This window comes from Nicotiana tomentosiformis, chromosome 3 (assembly GCF_000390325.3).
Source record: "Nicotiana tomentosiformis chromosome 3, ASM39032v3, whole genome shotgun sequence".
In the NCBI taxonomy this organism is placed as follows: Eukaryota; Viridiplantae; Streptophyta; class Magnoliopsida; order Solanales; family Solanaceae; genus Nicotiana; species Nicotiana tomentosiformis.
In genome coordinates this window covers 143137461-143150391 of record NC_090814.1, presented here as the reverse complement: position 1 = coordinate 143150391, position 12931 = coordinate 143137461, and the positions used below count along the sequence as shown (strand labels likewise).

General features: G+C 39.8%; 1 protein-coding gene across 1 annotated transcript; it reads right to left on the bottom strand.

Annotated features, from left to right (window-relative positions):
• Window positions 1-9406: 9406 nt before the first annotated feature.
• On the bottom strand, window positions 9407-12897 carry LOC108947813 (uncharacterized). The gene is made up of 3 exons (XM_018776170.3): window positions 12452-12897; window positions 11325-11450; window positions 9407-10723 (listed from the first exon to the last, which is right to left on the bottom strand). Exons 1-3 carry the CDS (start codon window positions 12647-12649, stop codon window positions 9614-9616), a joined length of 1434 nt encoding a protein of 477 aa, XP_018631686.3. The 5' UTR covers window positions 12650-12897; the 3' UTR covers window positions 9407-9613.
• Window positions 12898-12931: the final 34 nt, after the last annotated feature.

The following is a 12931-nucleotide window of genomic DNA, read 5'->3' as shown; positions in this document are numbered from 1 at the left end:
GATATTCCACGTACTTATTCCTCCAATCCCAAGTCAGGCTCGTTGAGTTGATCTCGGCGTGGCCTTCTTCCACTACCGATCTCATAAGTTGTACGACTTCTCCCAAGTTGATCTCGTTGTCTTCGATCGACGATCCCAAATTAGTGAGGGCATCCGCCTCGCTGTTTTGATCCCAAGGCACATGTTGCAAAGTCTATTCTTTGAACCGATGTAATGTCACTTGTAACTTATCCAAGTATCTCTACATTCATTCTTCCCTGACCTCGAACGTTCCATTAACTTGGTTTACCACAAGGAGCGAGTCGCACTTAGCTTCGATTACTTCTGCCCCCAAGTTTTTGGCTAATTCAAGGCCTACAATCATGGCCTCATATTCGGCCTCGTTGTTAGTCAATTTCACAGTCTTAATAGATTGTCTAATTATATTTCTTGTTAGCGGCTTTAGTACGATACCAAGTCCGGACCCTTTTGCGTTTGAGGCACCGTCCGTAAAGAGGCTCCAGATTCCCGAGGAAGTCCTCGAGTTAATCAATAACTCTCTTTCGACCTTGGGTATTAAGGTCGGCGTGAAGTCGGCCACGAAATCTGCCAAAATTTGGGACTTAATGGCGGTCCGAGGTCGGTACTCAATATCGTACCTACTTATTTCAATGGCCCATTTGGCCAACCGACCCGAGAGTTCGGGTTTATGCATAACGTTCCTTAACGGATAAGTAGTTACGACACATATAGGGTGACATTGGAGGTATGGTTTTAGCTTCCTAGAGGCACTTAACAAAGCGAGCGCCAGTTTTCCGAGGTGAGGGTACCTAGTTTCGGCCTCACCCAAGGTCCTGCTAACATAATAAATTGGGAATTGCGTACCTTGCTCTTCCCGAATCAAGACTCCACTTACCGCTATCTCCGAGACCACTAAGTACAAGTACAGTTGTTCGTCTATCTTTGGTGTGTGAAGCAGCGGTGGGCTCGATAAATATCTTTTGAGCTCCTCCAGAGCTCGTTGACATTCCGGAGTCCATGAGAAGTTATTCTTCTTTTTCAACAGTGTGAAGAATCGGTGGCTCTTGTCAGACGACCTCAAAATAAATCTCCCCAGAGCGGCTATGCGCCCGGTTAGCCTTTGCACGGCCTTTACATTGTCCACGACCCTGATATCTTCTACGGCTTTGATCTTGTCGGGGTTGATCTCGATTCCTCGGTTGGATACCATGAACCCGAGGAATTTACCCGATCCAACTCCGAACGCACATTTTTTCGGGTTCAGCTTCATATTGTACTTCTTCAATATGCTGAAGGTTTCCTGTAAATGTTTTAAATGGTCCTCTGCTCGCAGGGACTTAACCAACATCTCGTCAATATAAACTTACCTCGATTTTCTTATTTGTTCTTCGAACATCCGATTTACTAGGCATTGGTATGTGGCACCGGTATTTTTTAATCCAAACGGCATTACATTATAACAGTATGTGTCGTATTTAGTGATGAAGGAGGTTTTTTTCTGATCACCCGGGTCCATCCGTATTTGGTTGTACTCGGAATAGGCATCGAGAAAACTGAGGATCTCGTGGCCGGCCGTGGCATCGATCATACTGTCGATGTTGGGCAAAGGAAAAGAGTCTTTGGGGCATGCTTTATTCAAATCTTTGTAATCTATACACATTCTTAGTTTATTCTCTTTTTAGGGACTACCACTACGTTTGCTAACCAATCCGGGTATTTAACCTCCCGAATGGACACTATTTTAAGGAGTTTAGATACCCCGTCCTTGATGAAAGCATGTTTGACCTCGGACTGGGGCCTCCTCTTCTGCTTGACCAGATTGATTTTCGGGTCCAGGCTTAGTTTGTGAGTGGTTATCTCTGGTAGGATCCCTGTCATATCAAGATGGGACCAAGCGAAACAATCTATATTAGCTACAAGATATTGAATAAGTTTTTTTTCTGAGCTCGGGAGTTAACCCCGTGCCTAGGTATACCTTCCGATCAGGTAGATGCTCGACCAATATTACTTGTTCCAGCTCTTCGACCGTCGATTTGGTTGCGTCGGAGTCATCGGGGATTATAAAAGACCGAGGAACCCCGTAATCATCGTCTTCATAAGTCCCATGTCTACCCGATTAGGTCGTGGCCGGTATCGGTGACTGATATTTGGCCTCTTGGTTTGCACCCAAATTTGGTTCCTTTGATGTTGTGGATGTTGATATCGGAACCACTTCTTCGACTGCAAACATCTCTTTTACGGCTGATTGTTCCCCGTAGACTGTCTTAATCCCTCCCGGATTTGGAAATTTTAACACTTGATGAAGAGTTGAGCGCACTGCCCTCATGTTGTGGATCCATGGCCTTCCGAGAAGGGCGTTGTACCTCATGTCTCCTTCTATCACATAAAACTTGGTCTCTCGTATGGTTCCGGTGGTATTTACCGGTAATGTTATTTCTCCCTTGGTGGTTTCACATGCCATGTTGAACCCGTTTAGGATTCGGATTGCAGGCACGATTTTGTCTTGTAGACCGAGCTGTTCTACGACCCTCGATCGAATTATGTTGGCCGAGCTACCTGGATCAATTAACACACATTTAATTCTAGTTTTCCTCACGAGTATAGATATTACCAGTGCATCATTGTGAGGTTGTATGATCCATTCGCATCCTCGTCGCTGAAAGACAAGATTCCTTCCGGTATGTAGTCTCGAGTTCGTTTCTCTCTAGTGATGGACACTCTAGTCCGTTTCAACATCGGCTCTTGTGGGATATCGACTCTACCGATGATCATATTAATGACGTGTTGAGGTTCGGTATCTTCTTATTCTCTCTGTCTGTTTAGAATCCCTGTTCCTGAAATGATCCTTGGCCCGGTCGCTCAAGAATTCTCGAAGGTGTCCATTGTTGAATAGTCGGCTACTTCTTCTCTCAGTTGTCAACAATCTTCCGTTCTATGACTGTGAGTTCCATGATATTTGCACATAAGGGTGGCATGTGGGCTGGGCCTGGTCCTAAGTGGGCTACGCGGGCCCGGTCCTAAGTGGGCCGGTCCTAAGCGGGCCGGTCCTAAGTGGTCCCGAGCTTTGCGGGCTTCTTGTTGGAACCGGTCCGGGACCGGGACCACGAACTAACGGTCCCGGGTTAAGTGGGCCTAAATGGGCCCAACGGATACTTTTTATTTTTTTTTAAATTTTTATAGAAGTTAGAGAAAGATAAGGGTAATAAAAATATCTAAGGCAATTCCTTGTAAATTATATTATAGAATTGTGACCTAAATTTTTTAATTCAAATTTAAAGATAAAAATATTGTAAAGAGATATTCAAAGCAATACGTTATAATATATATATATATATATATATATATATATATATACACTATATATATAGTATAGTATAGTATATACTATACTATATATACATCTTAAGATATATAAGCTATATTCGATATATATATACATAGTATATAAGCCATATTTGATAGTATACATCTTAAGATATACTATATATACATCTTAAGATATATAAGCTATATTTGATTTACTATATATACATCTTAAGATATATAAGCTATATTTGATTTACTATATATACATCTTAAGATATATAAGCTATATTTGATTTACTATATATACATCTTAAGATATATAAGTTATAAGATATATATATATATATATATATATATATCGAATTTACTATACACTTAGCTGTGTGTGTGTGTGTGTGTGTGTATATATATATATATATATATATATATATATATATATATCTTAACATGTATATATAGCTATCTCTTATCTCTCTCTCTCTCTCTCTCTCTCTCTCTCTCTCTCTCTCTCTCTCTCTCTCTCTCTCTCATATATATATATATATATATATATATATATATATATATCTTAACATGTATATATAGCTATAAAACGTTTGGGGTTAAAACAAAATTGGGGGGTTAAAACAAAGTTGGGGGTTAAATGACTATTTTATAAATAGCCAACGGCTATTTTGGCAGGTAAAACGGCCATATTTTAAATGTCATAACGGCTATAATGTGGCAGATTTTTAAAAAAAAAAATTAGTCGTTGGGCCCGGATAGGCCCGTTTAGGACCGCTTGAACCGGCCCACTTCCCAGCCAGTCCCGGTCCCGATCTCGCGGGCCTCGCCTATTGGACCGGCCCACTACCCAGCCCACCTCCCCACGGTCCCGGTCCTATCCGGTTAGGACTGTTTAGGCCCACCGCCCATTTGGGCATGTAATCCTGGTCGGGCCCGGTCCTAACCGGCCCACATGCTACCCTTATTTGCACATCTGGTTGGGATCCCTTTGAGCTGGATCGGATTGTAGAGGTCGAGGCCATTTTGCCTCCTTAATGCACCCTATAGCTGATACGATGGCGGCATCATCGATATTAAAGTTGTATTCCGATAGCCTCGGTGCTTCTTTAGGCCCGATGGACCTGTCGAAGCTGTTTTTGGTCATGAGCCCCCGGTTGCTTTAACCTTGTTCATTTCTCCTTTTGTTTCTTATGGGGTTCCGCCCGGACCCACTACCCCCCCGATCTCCATTATATGGCCGATACTAATCCCTGTTCGATTCTGGTTCACGATCGATGTCTCTTTTGACTCTGTCGAGGGTTCTGGCAGGATAAACAGACTCCGAAGGGGCCCCGAGTTGATCATCTTCAACCCTGATTTTCTATTGATACCGATTGTGTACATCAGCCCAGGTAACGGCAAGGTACTCTATCAATTTCTGCTTCAATTGTTGTGAAGCCACTGAGCTTCGAATATTGAGTCCCTGAGTGAAAGCTTGAACGGCCCAATCATCAGCGACTGGTGGCAAATCCATTCGTTCCATTTGAAAACGAGACTCGAATTCCCTGAGCATCTCGTGGTCCTTCTGTTTGACTTTGAAAAGGTCCGATTTCCTGGTTTCGACCTTGATAGCACCGGCATGTGCTTTTACAAAAGAGTCTGCAAGCATAGCAAATGAGTCAATAGAATTAGGAGGTAAGTTGTGATACCATATCATGGCTCCCTTTGATAGGTTCTCCCCAAATTGTTTTAGTAGAACAGACTCGATCTCGTCATCTTCCAAGTCATTCCCTTTGATGGCACATGTATAAGAGGTTACATGCTCGTTTGGATCGGTCGTCCCGTTATACTTAGGTATTTCGGGCATACGAAATTTCTTGGGGATCGACTTCGGAGCCGCGCTTGGGGGAAAAAGTTTTTGCACGAACTTCCTGGAATCCAGTCCTTTCAATATCGGAGGTGCTCCTGAGATTTGATCTACCCTGGAATTGTAGGTTTCTACCTTTTTGTCGTTTGCTTCGATTTTCTTTTCCCCTAATTCTATCCACTTTGTCAGCTCCTCGAGCATCTTTATAATCTTGGGGTTAGCTCCCGATTCTTGTTCATTCGACCTTACTACAACCGTTTCAGTTCTGTGGGTGGCTTCTCGGGGCGGATCGGGTTCAACCCTACTTGGTGCCTGGCTTTAGCTCTGCAACTGAGCTATCGCCACCTGTTTAGCTTGGAGCATTTTGAAGATCATCCGTAGGTTGATTCCGTCTTCTTCAATGTTTTGCGTGTTCTGAGCTGCCGATCGGGCTCCACCACGGACGTTATTTTCAGGGTCGGTAGGCAAGTTCGCCTCGATGGCCACATGCAAATTAACATCAATCGGATCCATGGTCCGAATTTCAACAGGATCAGCGGGTGGCCCAACGTTACCGGGCGCCATGTTGTTATTCTCACCTTGATGACCGGATTCGTTATCAATATGTAGGGGTGCTAATTGAGAGTTTGTCATTTTTGTCCTGAAATCAAAGACGCTTCAAAGAGCAAGTGTAAAGTAGTATGTGTTATAGAGATTTGTATCAAATAACCACTATTACCCTTAGCCCCACGGTGGACGCCAAACTATTTACCCTCAAAATCGGATAACAATTGAATTAGTACGCGGTTTTAAGGATATGTGATCTAATTTGATACAGAATAATAAATCAGAGTAATTATGGGAATAAAAGATAAAAGATAAATGCAAACCACGCAAGTTGAGCAATCCTAGCCTTGTGAGAATAATCTCCCTTGAGCTAGAACTAATATTATTAATGCCGGAGTAAAATGAATTGTGACAAAGCTAGAGATAACAGTATATTGCTTTTTTTATATGTGTTACAATGTGTTTAATGAATTGTCAATTCCCCTTTATATATTGAGGGAGACCTACCCTCTAGGGTATTATTTTTATTGTACTATAAAAAATATAAGTCCTTGATTTTGAAGATTGTTGGTTCCCTTTTTGACTAATTTCGTGATTTCTGCCACAATAATTGGTTAATGGCAAGAATCACGGACCTCTGTCGCATGAGTTGGCAGAGCTTTGTTCGAGACCGTCAGAAACAGGACCAGTTACGCCTTCGATAGACTCGAGGGCAAATCTGATAATCTCGCTAGCTAGTTTTGATGATGCTTTGGGTCCGATCTTGAATATTATATTCCGCCCTCGGCTGACCATGTTGGATGTCAGATCGAACCTCGGACTTCGATTTTTATCCAATTACAGACGTACCGACCTTGGCCCTCCGTTCCACAAGCTCGATCGAACACCGAGCTCTGTTTTTTTCGTACACACTAGTCTTGGCAATATCTCTGTGCTTAAGGAAGATCTTCTCGAGGACAGGTGCTGCTTCCTCCTTAACTCTATAACCGTTAACTGTGACTGATAGGTGATCAGGTCTTGATCCAACCTCATCAGCATTAGAAGAATAGTCATCCATTAGTGCAGCTATCCTTGTAAGGTTAAGACTCATGGATTTTGTTGGAAGCGCACCACTTTGCTCACTTCTGGTTTCCGGTTCTGTGGCATTAGCATTTAACACCACATCAGCCTTACTTAGTGTTTCATTTGTCTCAACCATAACTTCAGGGAAAGAAGGGGCTGTTTGAGTTTCTTCCTGATTTTCCGCACCCAATCCATCATGGTTTGTCCGAATCGACTGATGTTTAAGTTCTGCACGCACGGAGTCACCAGTAGTAAGATGAGCAGGAAAGTCATGAGTAGCACTGGAAAGATATGACGCCTGTAGAATAAGAAACAAAGTTTAGACTGATTTCGTTAATAAATGAAAAGTATACACCGAAAGCCATTTTAAAGGACTGCAGAAAAAATGTTAAGTGATGTAAAACTAGCCTCATTCTGTAGAGTCACACATCCAAAGTTATATACTACCGCTTTGGCATGTCGGACAACGAACTATATTTCTCTATCTTCTATAATAATTTCAAAAGGAATGTGTTTGACTGGGAGGTTCACGAGTAGCACAGTGATATTCTAGCAGGGTAACTTCACACAAAACTTAGTAACTGCAAGGTAAAATGTTGTCTCATGGGGGAAGAATGGTTCTAATTAAGAGTGTTCTCCAGTCTCTTCGCCTTTCTTGAGCTACATCTTTTCTTGGTCTCCTTCTCTTTCCCATTTTTTCTCTTTATGTTACTCTCTCACTCAAACAAAACAGCAAACCACTAGTACTGGTGCTCTGCAAAGAGGATACGTTATGTAGCAAGAATCCTCTATCTTACAAGTGTTTCAATACTATTTATTGCCTGCACTTTTATTCCCACAATTGTATAAGACAGGTTTCAAAAACATTTGCTACTAATGTGATCTTTAATAAACTTTTAAAATGTTATAGAGATGGAAAAAGATAAAATAGTAAAAATAGCACGGGCTAGTTTGTAATTGAAAAATAACTAGCGTTTGCAAAGTCATTGAAAAATAGTCATTGCTTTGCTGAAACACAGAAAGTTCCAGTATAATATGTTGGATTATGGAGCTCCTGCGTATAAATTTTCAGCATATTATGTTGGAACTCCAGCACACGAAAAGTTCCAGCATAATATGCGGGATTATGGAGCTCCTGCATATAAACTTCCAGCATATTATGATGGAACTCCAGCACATTATAAAATTCCAGCATATTATATGTTGGAAGCCCATATGTAAAAAAAATTCGAACTCCAGCATATTATACTGGAATATTTTCGGATTTTTAAGAGTGTTTTTGTTCAAATTTTATCTATAAATGAAAAGTTGCTAAATTTCGATTACTTTTGAAATTGTGGCTATTTTTCAATTACCAGTTATAAATATGGTTATTTCTGATTTTTTTTCCCGATAAAATATGATGTCCTAGAGATATTCGGTAGTATTTGTTTAAATCAGTACTAATAAGTATATTTTAATAAACAAATGTGCAAAAGGAAAACAAGAATTATCAGAATTGACTACAGAAAAGTACAAATTTATCAAAAAGTAAAAATAAAATTCGAAAAAGGTGATTTTTCAAGCATGAGTGGATTGTGATTAAGAAATGAGTTTACCTTATACACAATAATAATATAAAGAATTTTATTTACTGTTATAGGTTATTTATCATATTTTTATTAAGTGATTGATAGTATTAAAAAAAATTATCATAGTATAAGCATAAATATTATCTCTCTTCAAAAAGAAATATACAAATATGAGCTCTTTCTTTTCATATGCAAACCCAATGAGACAATAAATTAACAAATAGTAAAAAAGTTATTTCACTGCGTTTTAAGGGTTTTAATAAGTATCTTGGACTAGAGGATTGTGCATTTGATTTTTCGATTTGCTTTCGGTTTCGATTTTTCGGTTTTTGGTTTTAAAACCGCTTAATATCTATAGCTTACACATTATGTGGTCCTGTAAGACAGTTTCACTTACCACTCAAGCATATGGTCATTCAAAAATCTTAAAGCTAATCGTGATCAGTTAGTTTCACATCAAATTCATTAATTCGACAATCATATAATTCAAAAGTCACAAGCAAAGGGGATTAATTATACCGAAAATAGACCATTCTTGCCTTTACTGCTAGTGACAGTTCCGATGTTCAGTCCCAAACAAGATGGGGTCGGCTATACACCTCGTGCTAGTTCCTACAAAGTTGGGAAATATATACTGTGATGTCCAAGCTGGACATCGTGATGGTCGTTTTTTCTATCGACAGTGAAACCTCCTTGGCCAATCTTCGTTCTCCATTCGTCAATGTGAATGAACTCATAACAGCCAAAAAAATCTGCCAATTGTTTGAACTGATAGAAGGCTGGTGGCACAGCAGCAGAAGTGAGAAATCCAAGGTCTTTGCATTTCAGAAAACAAGAATGACTTAAATTGATTATGAAATGCTGTGTGTTATAAGTGCTTGGTTGCTTGAACTGGCTGCACTATAACTCCAGCTTAAGTTTAAACTTCACATAAAGAAATTTGAAAAAGAAAAAGAGTAGAAGCAAGAATGTTCCTGCACCTTGTGAGCAATGGATACTCTGGATATGCAAAAGAGTAGACACGAGGAGATAATTAGCAGGAAATAAAGAAGGATAAGGAGAAAATAACTCAAGTAAACATCCTTTGTTCCCTTAATTAAGTTGCAATGCAGCTACTAAGAGAGTACTGATATCTTCTAGAACTCATATGCAGTTGGGGCCCAATTGTATGTATAGGATAATAGAACTCCTAGTACTAGCAAAGGGATTAAGAAGTACTCAAAAAGACCATTCATAGGGTCCTATCCAAGACAAAAAATCACAAACACCAGGTTGCTCAAAGAAGGTCATGGACCAAGGACTTTTTGAGGAAATCATTCACCTTGGCCTTTGAATCTTCAAATTGCTGCATGATCATTTCGTTTTCACAACGCGCAATGCCAAACTCATCCTCTTTTTTGCGGATTCTTTCTTGCAAAACATGGCATGTTGCAACACAAGCGGCCCACTCTTCCTTCATTTCCTCCAGCTCTTTCTTGCTTGTCTCCATCACTGCGAGGTTCCTGGTTTTTGCCTCCTTCAATTTGCGACTGTCCTTGACAAGTTGCTTGGCCTGAGAGATATCATTCAACCTTCGACTGAGCCACCCTACATCTATGTTGGCAGACTCGAGATCTCTAACTTCATCAAGCATGGATTGGAGCTCCTTGGGGTTTATGCTTCGGAAATCTGTTTCCTCCAATTTCTTATAGATGTCACAAAATAACTCCAGGAGCGATGAAGAAATATTCACTGAAGAGAAAGAGCTATTCTTCGCAATGTCTCCGTACTTGAGGAAGATCTTCTGGAGAACAGGTGCTGCTTCCTCCTTAACTCTGTAACCGTTAACCACGACTGACAGATGAGCAGGTTGAGATCCAACCTCATCAGCATCAGAAGAATAGTCATTCATAAGTGCAGCCATCCTTGTAAGATTAAGGCTCATGGTTTTTGTTGGATGCGCACCACTCTGGTTGCTTCTGGATTCTGGTTCGGTGGCATTAGCATTTAACACCATATCACCCTTACTTTGTTTTGCATTGTTCTCAGCTACAACTTCAGGGAAAGGAGCTGTTTCAGTGTGTTGCCCCGGTTGCTGATTCTCCACATCCAAGGTGCCATGGTTTGATAGAATAGAATGATGATTAAGTTCTGCATTAGCATCTAAAACCACATCAGCCTTACTTTGTGTTGCATTGTTCTCAACTACAACTTCAGGGAAAGGAGCTTTTTCGGTGTGTTGCCCCGGTTGCTGATTCTCCACATCCAAGGTGCCATGGTTTGATAGAATAGAATGATGATTAAGTTCTGCATGCACGGAATCATCAACCTTCTCATTTGTTGCATGAGAGATTCCAGTGATAGGGTGAGCAGGAAAGTCACAAGTAGCAATTGAAGAATACGACGCCTGTAGAATAACAAACCAAGTTTAGACTGATTTCGTTATTAAATGAAGTATACTATAACTTTATCAGAAAGGACCGCAGAAAAAATGTTGAGAGATATAAAGATTAAAGATAAATACTCATCACAGCCTCATTCTACAGAGTCACACCCAAAGTTATATACTCCCACTTTGGCATGTCAGACACTGAACTATATTTCTCTATCTGCTACAATAATTTCAGAAGGAATATGTTTGACTGGGAAGTCGACGAGTGACACAGTCAGTGTGCAGTTTAAAGAAGTTAAAGATGAGGAAGCACAAATCTATCACTCACACAAAACAGCACTGCACACCATTGAGCTTGGTAAAAGGACAGAATTTTCAAGACAAAGCCACAGCTATTTTTTGCTTTAAATTTAGATGTTTGCAGAACTTGAAAATTTGGTCCAGTATGTCCTTGGATAGTGGTGTGTGCACTCTTGTGTGGATTTCATGGACTCTCTTAGTTGAAGAGTATTCTGTAAATTATTGGTTGTAAATATTTAGCACCTTCTCGGTGCTACTATTGATGAAAGTTCGCTCGTACTTATCAAAAGAGTTTGAGAAAGTTTCAATAGAATACCTTAACATGTCGAACTGCAGACCTTGATGTTGCAGTCATAAACTTACACTGGCTAAGGACTGCCTTTAAATAATTGCGAGTTTGATACCTGGGATTGGGAGATGAAGTATCTGATGGCGCAAAACCCTGTCAAAACAAAAAGAAATAGGCAGTTAGTTAATACAAGTCTATTTGTCTATGTTGGGGGCTTAGGAAAACCATATAAGCAGCTTTATGGTATATATGAAATTGACATGAACTAGCGAAGCCATTCGACATGTCATGCAATCCAAGTGCTACAATATTGTGGTGATGAACAGCAAGCAATGTAGCTCCAAAAGTCCAAACATATATGTGTAGCTTATTCTAATAGTTCGGAGCAAACAGATCGTGCCAATGGAAAATGGCTTTTTTAGGATAAATCTTAAAACACCGTTAGATACCTACAGGAAAAAGCATATCCCTAAGGGAGTATACTATTTTTTTGTATTGAAAGAACATAAAGCCAAACATGTTTGCATTCTCCTGTTCCTCTTTTTATATTTTGCCCTCTCAAATATCTCAGCAGAGCAAATATATAACCTATGAAATCATGCTAATTTTAGCATTCATGTAATGACCCAACAACAACAACAACAACTATGCCTCAGTCCCAAATAATTATGTCTGATTCTCAAACAAGTTGGGGTCGGTTATATGAATCCTCACGGACCAGGTTACTCCATTTAAATGCATCTCATGCAAATATTTATGTAATGACCCACTAGCCGAAAATCACCAAAATCCTTTTGAACTTCAGTTCAGAATCTTTTCTAAAAGGAGTCGTTTGCAATTTTAGCAATAGGATTGAGATGAATAAACCCTCTACCTCTAAAACAGAGCATACATCCTAAAACCTCTTCAACACCTCTTAACACAAGTTAACACATTTTAGATTTTTATTTTTTGCTAATAGACATTTTAGTTAATGTAACATGCAATACAACCTTACCACAGAAAAACCAAAGAGAAGAAAGAAAACAAACAAATCAAGGGGGAAAAAAACAATCTCCAAGTCCTTAAGGGGTTTAGAGAACAAACCCTTTGTTTTCTCTGAACCAGAAAAAGAGGATATGAACACAAAAAAATGTAGAGCTGAAGAGTTTTACCGGAGGTGGTGATAGTGCAGCTTGAAGAGATGAAGCAGCGTTTAGTCTGGCTTCTAGTTTCATCATTTTCACTCTTTCACTCCCAATAGGAGGAGCCCTTGTTTGCTGCTGTTGAGAATATTGTCGATAAGTCTCTCCTTGTTCAGGTCTTGTAATTTCTTGAGCTTCATCTCTTCTTCGTCTTCCTCTCTTCCCCATTTTTCTCTGGTTTCTAGTTCTACTACACTTGTTTATTTCTTGCTTTACTCAAAGTTCAAATTTTTCTCTCTTTCACTGACACAAAACAGCAGACTGAGCTCTACAAAACATACGTTGGGCAGAAAGGATCGTCTTTGTTACACGTGTTCAAATGCTATTAATTGCCGGTACTTTTTAATTTTATTCCAACAATTGTATGAGGCAGGTTTCAAAGTAATTTGTCATTAATGCGGTCTTTATTACTTAAAATTTGAGATATGGAAAAAGATAAAATATGATGTT